This window comes from Mirounga leonina, unplaced genomic scaffold, assembly GCF_011800145.1.
Source record: "Mirounga leonina isolate KUSES-001 unplaced genomic scaffold, KU_Mleo_1.0 Mir_201, whole genome shotgun sequence".
Classification (NCBI taxonomy): domain Eukaryota; kingdom Metazoa; phylum Chordata; class Mammalia; order Carnivora; family Phocidae; genus Mirounga; species Mirounga leonina.
Genome location: NW_023270504.1, coordinates 3,193,044 through 3,208,230, shown reverse-complemented (window position 1 = coordinate 3,208,230; position 15,187 = coordinate 3,193,044). Strand labels below are relative to the sequence as shown.

At 38.7% G+C, this 15,187-nt stretch overlaps 1 protein-coding gene across 5 annotated transcripts in view; it reads left to right on the top strand.

Annotated features, from left to right (window-relative positions):
* The window catches only part of FGD4 (FYVE, RhoGEF and PH domain containing 4), a 135,440-nt gene that overhangs the window by 87,949 nt on the left and 32,304 nt on the right, over positions 1–15,187 (top strand). For 4 of the 5 annotated variants that reach the window (XM_035027933.1, XM_035027934.1, XM_035027931.1 and 1 more), the window contains one exon: positions 14,942–15,031. In XM_035027933.1, the coding sequence (XP_034883824.1) occupies positions 14,942–15,031 (90 nt within the window). Of the gene's footprint in view, positions 1–38; positions 739–14,941; positions 15,032–15,187 lie in introns of those variants that run through there. The other variant, XM_035027936.1, reaches the window with a different exon arrangement.

Below are 15,187 nucleotides of genomic sequence, written 5' to 3'. Positions count from 1 at the left end.
TGGAAGAATTAATAAATACAGCTTTTACAAAGTACCTGGAATTTCTCAGATCAAAGGTGCAATAGAAGCATCATTATACAGTTCCCTGGAAGAGAAAGTTGTTTATGTCTCTGAGGACCAAAAAAAAAAAAATAATTCCCATTGCTCAGTTTCTCTTTTTAATTATAAATAGTAATCTGTGTAGGAGAGTTGAGAATTGAAAATTTGGCAATTATAGGAAAATCTGTAAATGACAAATCAAGTTCTAAATTTATTTAGGATTTTTTATGGTGCCGTGGCTTAAGTGGCATTAACATAGGGAGAAATTCAAAAGGACTAATACTAAAATCAGAGTAAAAAGTGATTGACTGATGTGTTGACAGTTTTAACTAAAATGAAATCCACGTTATGGTACGGTTTTTACTAACCCTGAAAAAGGTCCCAAATAGACAAAAAGCCAGGGATTTATTTTCTTCCAGTTAGTGAATAAATTTTAAATACTGTCAGGCAGAGAAAGTTTAAATAAGGAAGTGGGTGGAAGAAAAGTGAGTCATACTTGGTAACATTATCTGAAACATTAAAGAGACAGGACATTGCAAAGTAAATCTCTTCACTACATCTTGATGTAGTGGTAGATTTTAGTGCCGCTGTGCTTGAACCATGGTGAACAGAAGAGGAGGTTAGAATCAAGAAGCTCAAGACTCCTACATTTGTGCTTTAATAGTTGGGATGATGCCACCAGCAAGTGTTTATAAAACAGTAAGAGCTATTCTTTTTTTTTTTTTTAAGATTTTATTTATTCATTTATTTGAGAGAGTGAGAGAGAGAGCACATGAGAGGGGGGAGGGTCAGAGGGAGAAGCAGGCTCCCCCAGTAAGAGCTATTCTTATTAATATTTTCATTGGTAATGCCTGTGGTTGCTGGGTAGTACTTTTTTTTTCCTGTCCTGTATTATTATCTGTACATTTTCATAGATGAGTGGTGTTTGGTTTGGGAGAGACTTAAATAGGGCCTTTCTTATTAAGCTAGTGCAATGAAGTACTACAGCTGGCCTTTCTCCTATACGAAATATAAGTAGTGGATGGCACATGCTGTATCTAGGAACAAAAATGCAATTTTCTCTGCAGAGCTATTGATACAAAGACACCACATGTGTCTCTCATCTAAAAGGGAATATCAGGGGGCACCTGGGTGGCTCAGTCCGTTAAGCTCTGCCTTCGGCTCAGGTCACAGTCCCAGGGTCCTGGGATCTAGCCCCAAATTTGGCTCCCTGCTCAGCAGGGAGCCTGCGTCTCTTCCTCTCCCTCTCCCTGCAACTCCCCCTGCTTATGTGCTCTCTCCCCCTTCCCCATCAAATAAATAAATAAATAAATCTTTTTAAAAAAATAAAAGGGAGGATTAGGATTTAATTTCTACACGGTGATAATATGTTCTCCTTTGTTGCTCTGGTTGGTGACTGTTACATTGCCTTTGTTCAAATATGCAAACATAAATGTTAGTAATGTTAAGATGGTAAATTTTATGTTATATATATTTTGTCACAGCTAAAAATGAAAAATGAAATGTTAAAAATAAGTAGTATATAGTAGAGCCATTGGAACCAGGACGTTTTGGTGCTGCTTCTGGCTTGTCCACTAACCAGTGGTATGACCTTAAACAAATCAATTAAATTATTTGTGCCTTTAGTTAAAGGATATTAACTGGGTGTGATCATAAAGCCCTTTTCAGTGGTAATGTAATAATTTTTTGCTGTTGTTTATTGGTATCTTCCTTTGTTAGCATAGCCCATGTTGTCAGCTGCCTCTTGAACTTTTTAATGTGTTGAACCTCTTAAGATACAAAGGAATATCTGGGTTTCACTATGCAGACAAGTGAAAAAAATTACTTCAATCTTTATATAATTCAATGCAGAGACTTACATCACAATAGTCTTAGCTAAGTTTAAACAGGTATTAAATGTAATGGCTATTTCTTAAATGCCCGCCAAGAATGGGAGAAGGAGGAATTGGGGGATGAAGGGGTAGCAGAGTAGCATCACCAAGATTGTTCAGAAAAGCAGATACACATTAAAATAGATCTTGAACAGTCATTGTTAATAATGAGAACTGACTTGAAAATCAGTTTTCAATCACTTTTACTATGTGAAAGATAATACCTACCTCATTGAAACTATTGTCCTTACCATACTTCAGCAAAGCTACGCTTTTCCAATATTTAAACTTTTTGCAGCATCAGTGATCTAGAATATAGCCAGGCACCTCAAAATAAGCAAATAGTTTTGTTTGTTTTTTTTTTAAACCTCTGACTTAAAGGAAAATTGTGAGCACTTTGTGACACCTTTAGCTCTTACCCGTAAGGTGTTATCAGTATCTTTAAATTAAGGTTAATTATGTATTACAAGAGATTAAAAGACTGAAGTCTACTAAGGAGGAGATATCATTAGAAGGAAACCTTAAAACCCCTAAGTGACAGGGGGCAGGAAACTGTCACATGTGTCTGCATACTTGAGGGCATCAGGGGTAACAGTATTATAATCCTGTTTGGCATGACAAATTTGGGTTATCATAAATAGCTTAACTATATTAAAAGACTCAGGTAAATGGGTCAGGACGTTTTAGTATGAATTTCATTTAAAAATGGTTATTTTTTTTTCTGAGATTTATGTGCTTCAGTGGGTAAGCTTCATTAGAAATGCGTTAATGTGGAATGCATTCATTGATTATGCCATATAATAAACACTTCTTTTTATAGTTTTCATGAGCCTTTTAATATCCAAGATATACTTTAACAGGTTGTATTTGTAGATCTTCCTGAGACTTATTAGTGTTTCTTTCCTCTGTACTTCATATTGTAAGCCAAATATAAACAATGCAGATGTATGGTTTCTAAGACTAAAGATAGAAATTATGAATCTGCTATTGGCAACATAATAATAAATCTAATAATACCAGTTTTATCAAGAATATTACAGATACCTTTTAAATTAGTCCTTTGTTTCACCAAAAATGAAAGAAATTATATAATAAAGTGAGGAATTGATGAAGATAGAAATTTGATACAACTGATAGAGAATTGACAACCTGGAGATTTATAGAAACATTTTTTTTTAAAAAAAACTTAAATTTTTTTCTAGTGCCTTATTTTTTTATTTTTATTTTTTATTTATTTATTTTTTTAAAAGATTTTATTTATTTATTTGACAGAGAGAGAGACAGCGAGAGAGGGAACACAAGCAGGGGGAGTGGAGGAGGGAGAAGCAGGCTTCCCGCTGAGCAGGGAGCCCGATGCGGGGCTTGATCCCAGGACCCTGGCATCATGACCTGAGCCGAAGGCAGACGCTTAACGACTGAGCCACCCAGGCGCCCCTAGTGCCTTATTTTTTTAATGAGCATTTTACTTATGTTTTAACATAAGGCTTGAGAGTTTATAACCTTTGAACATACTCAAAAATTAAGAAGATAATCATCTCGTAAGGAAAAGAATGACCTTGAATCAAGTTCAGAAGTACTGCAAATAGAAAACCAATGCTGTAATCCAGATTAACTCACTTTCCTTTTTTTCCCTTTAATTTCACTTAATTGTGAATCTTAACATTGTTGATTTTGCAGGATGTAATGTGAGGTATCAGAGTTTTCTGGGAGTTAAAACATAATGCTAACCTTGATTTTCTCTTCCTTATGATGGGCTACAAGTTCCTTTTTGTGAGGCTTTAAATTTCTTTCCCTTTACTTCTTGAAAAATAGAGGGGGATAGCTGTTGAGATCATGTTAGACTTGAAGACAAATAGTAAGTTACTCCTTAGCTATGTCTTCTCTTGTCGACTCAGCTTCCATTCCAAGAATGTGAAAGACAAGCAGAAGCAATGGAATCATCCAGCTTCACTAATCAGTTTTTGTTGTTGCTAGTATTACAGTGAAAGTTCTCACTGAAGTTGTAGGAGTTTTAAAGCAATGTGTTGAATAACAGAAAAGTTGTCCCGCTGACCATATGGATTGGATAGTTCATAAAAGTCTTGAGGATAGCTTTTCTTTATTCACTTAGAACTGAAAGGTGAATTTAGAAAGTTCTTTATTTTGTGGAGACTCCATTTAGTATATTGGAAAGGTATAAAAAAGTATAATGAGAAAAAATGAACTTCAAAGAGCCTGTACCTGAAAAAAACACCTGTTCCATTTGTAAATTTAATGTGTGGGGCTTACTGTGCTAGGTGCTAGAAACAAATGAACAAGACACACCCTGCCTTCAAAGCCTCGGTCTACCCAGTAGAGAGAAATAAGTAAATCCCCATGCTATGTGGTGTGATCTGTGCTTCGCAAACACAGATGAGGAATTACCTGTGCCTGGGGGAGGGCTGCTTGAGGGGCAGGGTGCTGAGAAGCAGTTGAATTTAGCTTGAAGCAAAGTGAGGGGGAGGTTGCTAGGGAGTTGAGAATGGCCGGGAATGGGGTGAGGTAGGGAGGAGCAGCTGTATCTAGTCAGAGACAAGTGAATAGATGCCATATTTGTGGGTGTTTCTGGCCCAATAAGAAGAGGCCAGAGGGCTAGAGAATTGTGTGAGGGGTAGAAGGATAGGTTTAAAAAGAAAATATAAGCTAAGGACAAATTGCAGTGGGTTTGTATGCCTAAGCTGTATCTTTCTCCCCTGAAAACAGTGGATTTTTAAAATTGTGATAAAAATTAATAATCCTCATAGAAAATCAAGAAAATGCAGCAAAGCATAGAAAATACAAATATCACCCATATTTCCAAAGAGAGCTGCTTTGGTATTTAACATTCCAGCTTGTTTTTCTGAGCTGATATTTGGAAAAAAAAAATTTTTTTTTTCAATAGCCTAATGTATGGTAGTTCTGCATCCTGTTTTGTAGGATTAAACATAGGTGTTTTCCTGTGTTATTTCAAACTTTCCATAAGCCTAATACTATCTGGCCTCCAAGGCACTTAATTAAAGCATGGAAGTGACATGATTATACCATCTGTGGATTTTAGAAAAATGAGTCAGATAAAAGGAAAACAGATGGAGCAGTTGTAAGCAACTGCAGTAATCCAGGTGTGAGAGGATGAGGTCCTGGACGGATGCAGTGGAGGGTTAGGACAAGGAAGAGAGATTTCTGAGGGCCTCCTGATGGAGGTAGGGAATGAGTCATGTTCAATTTCTAGCTTGGATGAAGTGGCAGATGGTGTATCACTTACTGAACTACAAGAGAATGGAAGGAGCGGTGTATTTGGAGGGCAAAAATTTAACTGGGTTTAGACATACTAAATTTGAGGGACTTATGGATTGTCCTCATGAAGATGTCTCAAACAAAAATAGAATACTCTGGAGACGTTACAGTCTATTGGGTAAGGATGAAGACTTTAGAATTAAAAGAGATGAGTTCATACCCCAGCTTTGTCACTTACCAGCTAGGTGACCTCAGACATGGTACTTTAACAGAATTCCGCAGGTCTTGGTTTCTTAATATGTTAATGAAATAATTGAGGTGGCAGACAGGAAGGAACATAATTGTGTTTGGAATGTTGGGAGAGGTAGAGTTGCTAATTAGGTTAGTTTTGTACTACTGAGTTTATGGCATCTGTAGGACATCCATTTGGAGATATTAATTAAGCAAGTGGAAATACAGATCTGGAGCTTAGGAAAGAGGATAAGAATGTAAGAGGATGTACATAAGGGTGTGAATAATATTGCCAAAATAGAATGTGCAGGAACAGGAAGAAGGGCAAGGACCGAGCTGTGGAGAGCACAAATATAATCAAAAGGGGAACATAGTAAGTTGTGTGAGAGGAAAAAGAAGAGCAAATCATGAGAACCACAGGATTTGGGGGGAGGGGGCACAGGATTATTGTGGGCTTATAAGGATGGTCATCATTTAGAATATGAAACTAGGAGTTAGTCTGGAGGCCTTGGCCTTACTGGGACATTATAGCTAACTAGCTCAGAGAACCTGGGTAACCAAATTAAATGCAGTACATTTATATTGCACATATACTATTTGCAAAGTACTGCAGAAAATACAAAGGGGAAGGGCGCCTGGGTGGCTCAGTCGTTAAGCATCTGCCTTCGGCTCAGGTCATGATCCCAGGGTCCTGAGATCGAGCCCCACTTTGGGCTCCTTGCTCAGCGGGAAGCCTGCTTCTCCCTCTCTCACTCCCCCTGCTTGCATTCCCTCTCTAGCTGTGTCTCTCTCTGTCAAATAAATAAATAAAATCTTTAAAAAAAAAAAAATACAAAGAGGAAACAGCTGAAAAGGAGTATTGAGATATATAACCATTATATAAGAGGTAAAAGGGAAAAGAGAACTCAAAGTGAAGGTTCAGAGCATGGCTAAGAAGGTGAATTCTTCCTTGTTAGCCTAAATCGAGAAGTGGGGAGAGTCTGGAACTCAGCGAGATACTAAGACTACAGTGTAGAGGTGACTCTTGGGCTGGGTGCTGAATGTGTCAGTTTGGGAAGTGCCCCCATAGAGGCTAGTGAGGTAGCCCCAAGGGGTTGAGGACAATGGAGAAGGTTAGCTCTCGTGGTGACTTGTGACTAAGATTCTGAGGGCCAGGATCAAAGGTAGCGGGCATAATCAACAGTCTCCCCAGCATTGCTGAGTGGCCTGAAACTTAAGAAAGAGAAGATCAAACTTGCAGTGGGAGTGAGGCAAGGTCTGCAAATCAGCAGTACCGAGAGAACAAGGAGATAATGGAGTCAAAGATGGAGTTTAACAGAATGTTGACATGAATCAGGAGGTTTGGGAAAGCGAGGTGTTTGGAGGTCACAATGCATCTAAAGATGCTGTTTGGCATGGGTGGGAGAGAAATGAAAAGACCAGATCTTAAAACACAGCAGTTGTTGTATGTGGCTTACAACAAAACAAAACAAAACAAAAAGAACAATATACCATAACCTGGTGGTCAGTTAGGCTTAAGAGCCAGACTTTCTAGGTTTGCAACCCAGCTCAGCCACTTACTTACCAGTTGTATGACCTTGAGCAGGTCACTTAAATCTCTCTGTGCCTTAGTTTCTTCATATGCAACATGGAAATAATACCTATCTCATAAGGTTATTACGAGGCAAAGATCATTGAATCATTGTAAAGGATTTAGAACAGTGCCTTAAGGGCGCCTGGGTGGCTCAGTTGGTTAAGCGACTGCCTTCGGCTCAGGTCATGATCCTGGAGTCCTGGGATCGAGTCCCGCATCGGGCTCCCTGCTTGGCAGGGAGTCTGCTTCTCCCTCTGACCCTCCTCCCTCTCATGCTCTCTGTCTCTCATTCTCTCTGTCTCAAAAAAATAAATAAATAAAATCTTTAAAAAAAAAAAAGAACAGTGCCTTAAAACATAATGTGAGCTGTCTGTTAGATAAACATAAAGTTCTGTTTCCTCATCTGTAAGTCAAGATGAACAGACTCATGACCTGAGATATCCCTTGATAGATCCAAAGTTCAGCATATCCTGCCAGGTAAGTATTCCAGCAGCTGTCGGTTCCGTGTTAAGCTGACGTGCTCCTTTGCAGGATGCACAGAGATAATTTTGCATGCCACTTCCTTTTTAACCCTGGTTTCCTATATTTTGTTTGTTTCTCTTACTTGAGGACCATAGGTTATTTCCACATAGTGCAGTCACTTATGTGCACAAGGTTTTAACTCTAGGGAACTATCATCAGAAAATACTTATGTTACGTAATTACTTTGATGGTCTGCCTAGATTTGGGATAGGTTAATTCAGTTATTGATTGTGAGCATATATTAAATTCTTCTTTGTGCCTTAATTTCTGCAAAAGGCAAAGGACAATTTAGTCTAATGTATACTAATTGGGTATAAGAAGAACAAAGTTCTCTCTTTGCTACCACTTACTTCCTGTCTGATCTTATGCAAGTAACTGAATTGTCCTTCTCAGTGTAAGCTCTCTTTTGCCCTTCTCCCTACCCTATCTCGAAAGGATATAATGTAAACCTTCTGATTAAAAGTTCTCACTTGGCTACTCTCCTGTTTTGAACTGAATAAATAGTATAGATAGGACATCAGATTGGAAAAATACTGGCGCTGGGTCGAAAATAGGCTTGGACTGTGCTCCCAAAGCTTCCTGAAAGATCATGCTAAAGTAATAAACTATTTATTCTTGTGATACTATACAGTGAAGCCCTGGGAAAGGAATAACGTGTGTGTATCATAGTGAGTATTCTTTTTCCTGCAATGTGAACCTGGTGATAAATTTCTTGCTGATTACAAATCTTCCCTGAGACCATGTGACCTTCCTTATGGCATTACTACATGATCTTAATTGAACACAAAATCTGTATTTTATTCCCTTACCTTCTCATTTTCTTGTCACACAAATCCACAGGGACTTCTCTTAAAGAGCTGTAACAAAGCAAGAACTTTATTTTCACAGACCAAGATTTGAATCCTGGCTCAGTCACTTCCTAGCTATATGATTTGGGGCAGGTTACCCATCCTCATTAAGACACTGCTTCCTCATCTATAAAATGAGAGGATAATGATACCTGCTTCACAGGATATTAGTAGGATTCCACTAGATAATTCATGTGAAGCACATACGGTAGTGCCTAGCACACAGTAGGTACTCTCTAAATGGTGGGGCTGTCATTGTCTCTCACTTGTGATAGCCTCCCTTGACTTCCCTGTTCTTTAGTATAATGAGAAAAAAATGTATACAGTTCTGGAATATTGGAATGATGGTGTCAAGACAAGTTAGAGACTTTAAGATGCTTTTTGAGATGATAGGCCAATTATGTGACATTCAAATATCATTGTGATCTCATTTTAAATTATCACCTGGAGCCATATAGAAGACTTTAATGTCTAGGAAGACATTAAAAATAACCTATCAAAATGTTGATGCATCTCATGAATTGTGGTACAAAATCAAGTGTTTATTCCCTAAGTTGACTCATCTTGTTATGAAAGAATGGACTTCAGGGAAAGCAGAAACATATGTATTCATACAAAGCCACATCTGCCTTCTCCATGAAAGAATTTAATTAATTGGGTAGAAACTTCCGGAACCTAGAAACATTCATTCTGGTCCTATAAAACCCAATAACTTATGTACATATTATTTTAAATATAACCTATAATGAATATATGGAAAGAACAGTTTTAATTCAATGTATTTAGGAAAAAAAATTCTTCCTGCTTAAAATGAAATCATGGGAACACGTACTGAAAAGTTAAAAAGCATAATTGAAGAGTAGTAAAGCATGATATCAATATCTGATTCATTTTTATGTAACTGAAGGCATTGCCTTTAAAGCATCTTCTAAGAAACTCTAATTATTGATGAACCTTTATGAAGTTCTTTCCAAAATATCTGCTCCCCTGCTTGGTGGTTTTGAGGCATGTGGCAGTGCGTATGGCACTGAAGATGAATCACTGGCTCCACACAAACATTTTCTGCCTACCCAGTAAATGAAGTCTGTGAGCTGCAGTGGGGGCTCTTTGTCTGGGCTCCTGCCATATGGAAGAGTCATGCCAAAAGGTCTGAAAAGAGCTGCAGGAGCTGGTGACATCTGTAAGTGGGGAGGCAGAACTGACAGTGCAGCACATTCATGAGCCAGCGGGCACAGTGACTCACCACCAGGCTGAACCTGACCTATTGGGAATGGAGCGGATCTCTGCTGAAAGGTTACTGGACGTGTGCAAGTGCATTGTGCAGAGAGAAATAAGAGAGAAGCAGAGGAAAGTAAATTGTGTAATCTTTTACTGTAAGAGGCGTACATCTTGCCTTTTCAATTGGGATTGTTTAGACATACTCTGTTGTATTTTTGTTTGAGGCAGTACTCTGAGAATCAGCTTTCAATATAGGACATAGTTATCATTTGCAAGTGAAAAAAATCTATTTTATAGAGGAATATCAAAGGTAAGATGCTTTTCTAATAGCATATTTGTTACTATTTTTAGAAGTGAAGTCTGTGTATTAGGTTCCAATAGAGGCAAACAGGATTTTTTATTAAATCAATATTGTGTAGCCATTACTGTTTTCCAAAGAATCTAAAGAATATATGACTTCTTAGTAAAGTGCTAAGCACAAAGTAGGGGTTATATAGTTTTGAAGTGGCAAATAATAAGAGACAATATTCTATAACTTGACCTATTTAACTTTCTATTTTAAAAAAATACCGTGCTATATCCCCAGTGTATCAGCAATTTTAGAACAGGTTTGTTATTTAAGCACAAGTCTGATAGAGTAGTAGAGACCCATGCATGCAGACGGATCATGTATTTCTCCCTAAATGTACTCACAGATGAGTTTCAGTAACTAATTTTTTAAAGTTAGAAGCCATCAGGGGTGCCTGGGTGGCTCACTCAGTGAAGCCTCTGCTGTTGGCTCGCGTCATGATCTCAGGGTCCTGAGATCAAGCCCCACTTTGGGCACTCTGCTCAGCAAGGCGTCTGCTTCTCCCTCTCCCTCTGCCCCTCACCCCACTCCTGCTGTCTCTCAAATAAATTTCTTTTTAAAGATTGTATTTATTTATTTATTTGACAGAGCAAGAGAAAGCGAGAGCAGGAACACAAGCAGGGGGAGTGGGAGAGGGAGAAGCAGGCTTCCCGCTGAGCAGGGAGCCTGATGCGGGGCTCGATCCCAGGACCCTGGGATCATGACCTGAGCTGGAGGCAGAAGCTTAATGACTGAGCCACCCAGGCTCCCCTAAAATCTTTAAAAAAAGAAAAAAGTTAGAAGCTATCATATCATTACATCAAATATGACTGAATTTTTAATACCTGATAATTACTAGAATGCTGAGAAGCCTGCTATAAATAGAATTTATATTAGAGAAAGAATGTGTAAATTAAAATGCCTAGTAGATATCCCATTTCGTTTTCAAGTGGATAGTTTGTATTTTCTTAGTCTGTATCCCTTGTAGGCACTTATTAGTCTTGTTTCTTGTTGCAGAGAAGAGTTAGAGTGAGAGCGAAGGGTTTACTGACCATAACGTAAAGTCCCATGCTCTCCTATATGATTGGAATCTGCTTTGGTTACCTTTTAACTGTGTGACTTGGGGCAAGTCACCTGGCCCTTCTAAGCCTTGGAATTTTGTCTTTTGTATGTGTGTGCTGCCTATAAAACAGGAATAATGTATCTATTCTATAGAGTTATTATAAGGATTAGTCAATTTATGTAAAATATAAGTGTCTTGTGCATAACAAGCAATCAGTGAATAAGTGTTAGCTGTTCTTCTGGTGAAATTGTTGTTTGGGTCGGTGATTTCCTCACCTCCACCACAAAAATCCCTAGTAACTTTTCATACACCTATATGTGAGTGTTTAAACTGAATGTCAGCAAGTTTACTTTTGCTTATCTTTGTGTTGGTTTTGGCAAGGTCAGGGTCCTGACATTAGAAGCCCATCTGTGTGGAAGGACACAGCTTTTGCTAATAACTCCTGGCATCTCCCTTGGATTTTGCAAATTATGACCAGGATACCTACAACTTGCCAAGTTCAGCTAAAGTATGATTTAGAGTCAGCAAAAGATTGTTTATTATAAGCTTCCTATTTAAGATCCTGTAGGATGTGGAAGACCTCAGGAGTGACTTCACTGCATAGCAATAACAACCAGTATGACCTGTTGGTTAATGAATTCTCTGACTCATAAGAGATGTATCATTTTATCACGGCACAAATTCTGCTGGATGGTTTTCTTTAGAGTTATTTGTCAAACCAGAATCAGAGCATAGGAAAGTGTGTGAGTAAGTCAAAAAGATACAGTAGTACCACTATTAGAATAAGGGCTTGGGGGCACCTGGGTGGCTCAGTCATTAAGTGTCTGCCTTTGGCTCGGGTCATGATCCCAGGGTTCTGGGATCGAACCCCGCATTGGGCTCCCTGCTTGGCGGGAAGCCTGCTTCTCCCTCTCCCACTCCCCCTGCTTGTGTTCCCTCTCTCTCTGTGTCTCTCTCTGTCAAATAAATAAATAAAATCTTAAAAAAAAAAAAAGAATAAGGGCTTGGAAAGAGCAAGCCACTAATACTAATGACAAAAAGGATGTATCTCAAATGCATTTTGAGAATTGGAAGAGGCAAGACTCAAAAGGCACATACTGTGTGATTCCATTTACACAACATTCTGGAAAAGGGCAGATCTATTAACAGGAGCTGGTGATAGGAGAGAGGGGTGGTGCCGAGAGGAGGGAGCCCCAGTGCATATAGCCTCATGTTTTATTGGCGTCTGAACCAGTCACTGTATTCTTGATTGTTATACCAGTCAAGGCCTAATTTTGATCTGGGGAATGAGGGTAGTTTCTCCAAAGGAAAGGCTACATAGTAGTAAGATAGATGCTCTGAACAAATCTGGGTATCATTAGGAAATGGAGGGAAAGGATGTCAAACAGGCAAACGATAATGCTAATACTTTACCCTGAATTTGTTGTTTAACCAAAACCTTGGCTAACTGTGGAATTTAATGACTACATAGTTCTTATTTCAGTATTTTTGAGACCACAAATATTTAAACAGTATTACATTACTTTACCTGAAGATTTCATGTAAAAATACCTCATTTCAGTGCTGCTGTAAAAAGCAAAATGATAACTTTTCACATTAGAACAGATACTGCATAAAGCATAAAAGTAGACCCCATATGCTGAACACAATGAAGCATTCCTACAGCTGAATAGGATTTTATACATAGTTTAAAATGTAGTCTTTGCACAAATTAGACACTGGTTTAAAATATACTTTGTTCTGCTTTCCTATTAGTTTTTACTAAACCCTTACTATGCTTCACACTTACCTAGAATGAAAAGGATACTTCAGCAAATACCTAGGTAGAAATTTCTCAACAAAAAGATGTTTAGGTATAAAATAGAAAATGAGTTCTAATAGCACCAAACCCAAGAGCTTTGGATAGTTGAAGAAGGCTCCATGGACAAGGAATGGAAATTCAGCAAGCCATCCAAAAAAAAAAAAAAAGTAAGTCTTAAACACCTAAAGAGATAAAGCAAGAATGTATGCCATGGGGGTGCCTGGGTGGCTTAGTCCTTAAGCGTCTGCCTTCAGCTCAGGTCATGATCCGAGGGTCTTGGGATCAAGCCCCGCATCAGGCTCCCTGCTCCATGGGAAGCCTGCTTCTCCCTCTCCCACTCCCCCTGCTTGTGTTCCCTCTCTCGCTGTGTCTCTCTCTGTCAAATAAATAAATAAAAATCTTAAAAAAAAAATAGATTGAAGGGCGTACTCCTGGGTGGCTTAGTCCTTAAGCGTCTGCCTTCGGCTTAGGTCATGATCCCAGGGTCCTGGGATGGAGCCCCACATCGGGCTCCCTGCTCCACGGGAAGCCTGCTTCTCCCTCTCCCACTCCCCCTGCTTGTGTTCCCTCTCTCGCTGTGTCTCTGTCAAATAAATAAATAAAATCTTAAAAAAAAAAATGTATGCCATGCAGAGAGAATGGAAAGAAGAAAAGTTTGGGAATGGCCATGGACATGTTTTATAACGGTGCATTAGATTGGTGTGTTTGGAGGGAAGGGTGCCTGCAAAGATACAACAGGAAAGAAGTCTGAGACAGTGAGTAGAGATGAGATTTGAACAACCCTGAATGATATACAGAGTCTGGATTTTATCCTGCTGGTGAAAAGAGGACTATTGGAAGTTTTCCTTCTATGGAAAGTAGAATGATCTTGGCAAAGCAGAGTTAGAAAGATTGCTCATACAACAGCATGCAAGGTGGGTTTGATTAGCCAAAAAATGGTAGAATCAGATCAACTGGGAGCTATTGATTGGCTGGGCTTGACATATGGTATGAGCAAAACCGGGTGGCAGGGATGAAAACTTAAAGGATGGATGCTAATGATATAATATGAGTAGGAGCTCATAGCAGCTGGATTTTGTGGTAGGGAACTAAGTTTAGAGAGATTCAAGATGCCAAAGCCAGGTAACTGGAAAGGGATGGAACCATCATCAGGCTGGTAAAGTTCTGGTGGGGTAGGGTGGCATGGGGTAGGGTGGGAGGTGGTAAGAGAGAGGTTTTCCTGAAAAGATGAGTTTGGTCTTACATTGACAGCATATCAAAGTGGTAATAAAAGTCCAACAGTCGTTAGGTTTGTGTTATTGCTACTCATTCATGCATTCAGCAATATTTTATTGAATGCCAGCATTTTATTGAAGACAAGAGAGAGTTACCAAGTTAGCGAGAAAAAAAAGTGTTCCCATTCTCATGGAACTAGCAAAGCTATACAAATATATTTAAGGGCTAAGTAAACATACACTGAGGGAATAATAAAGTGTTTGTATTTAAGATAATATGGGTAGAGGGCGCCTGGGTGGCTCAGTTGGTTAAGCGACTGCCTTCAGCTCAGGTCATGATCCCAGAGTCCTGGGATCGAGTCCCGCATCGGGCTCCCGGCTCAGCGGGGAGCCTGCTTCTCCCTCTGACCCTCTCCTCTCTCATGCTGTTTCTCTCTCGCTCGCTCTCTAATAAATAAATAAATAAAATCTTAAAAAAAAAAAAGATAATATGGGTAGAGGGAGGGGAGGATTGATGAAACAAGATTAACAATGAGTTGATAGCTGTTGAATCTTAGTAACGGATACGTACTGGTTCATTTTACTGTTTACTCATATGTGATTGGAATTTTCCCTAACATTTTTTAAAAAGGCAAAAAGTTGGGTACATAGAGCTAATAATTAGACAAGGTATCTGAGAGAATGATGAAATCATGGCTAAAGAGTGGCCTGAGAGAGGCAGGGAGAAAATGAGCCAAATACAGTATCTAAGAAAGATAAAATGTGTTTTAAGAACAAAGATGAGAGTGTTAATTTTGACAGAGGCTACAGATGTTCTAAGTTAAATCTAGAAGATTATTTTAATTTTGTTCATTTCTGGTTGGATGGCCCTTCATGGCTGAAATGAATTGGGTACCTGAGAAGCTTGAGAAAACTGTTTTGACCATCTGATAAGGTGTTTATTACTTGAAAAATATGTCCAGGCTTTATTTCCTAATATGTGAACATCTATTGTATTTTTAGGAAACTAATGAGCAAAAGCTTCACAAAATAGCCAACGAACTTTTGCTTACAGAAAGAGCTTATGTCAACCGACTTGACCTCTTAGATCAGGTAAGATTTTCCCTTTCAGGGTTATTTTTTGGCATTGTACATCATTTTTAGTAATCAAGGGGTTTTAGGAACTATAAGAAGAGCATGACTTTTTGGCCAGTGAAAGCTTTTTCTTCAAGGAAATCTTTAGGATTTTTAGCTTTGTCAGTGAATTCA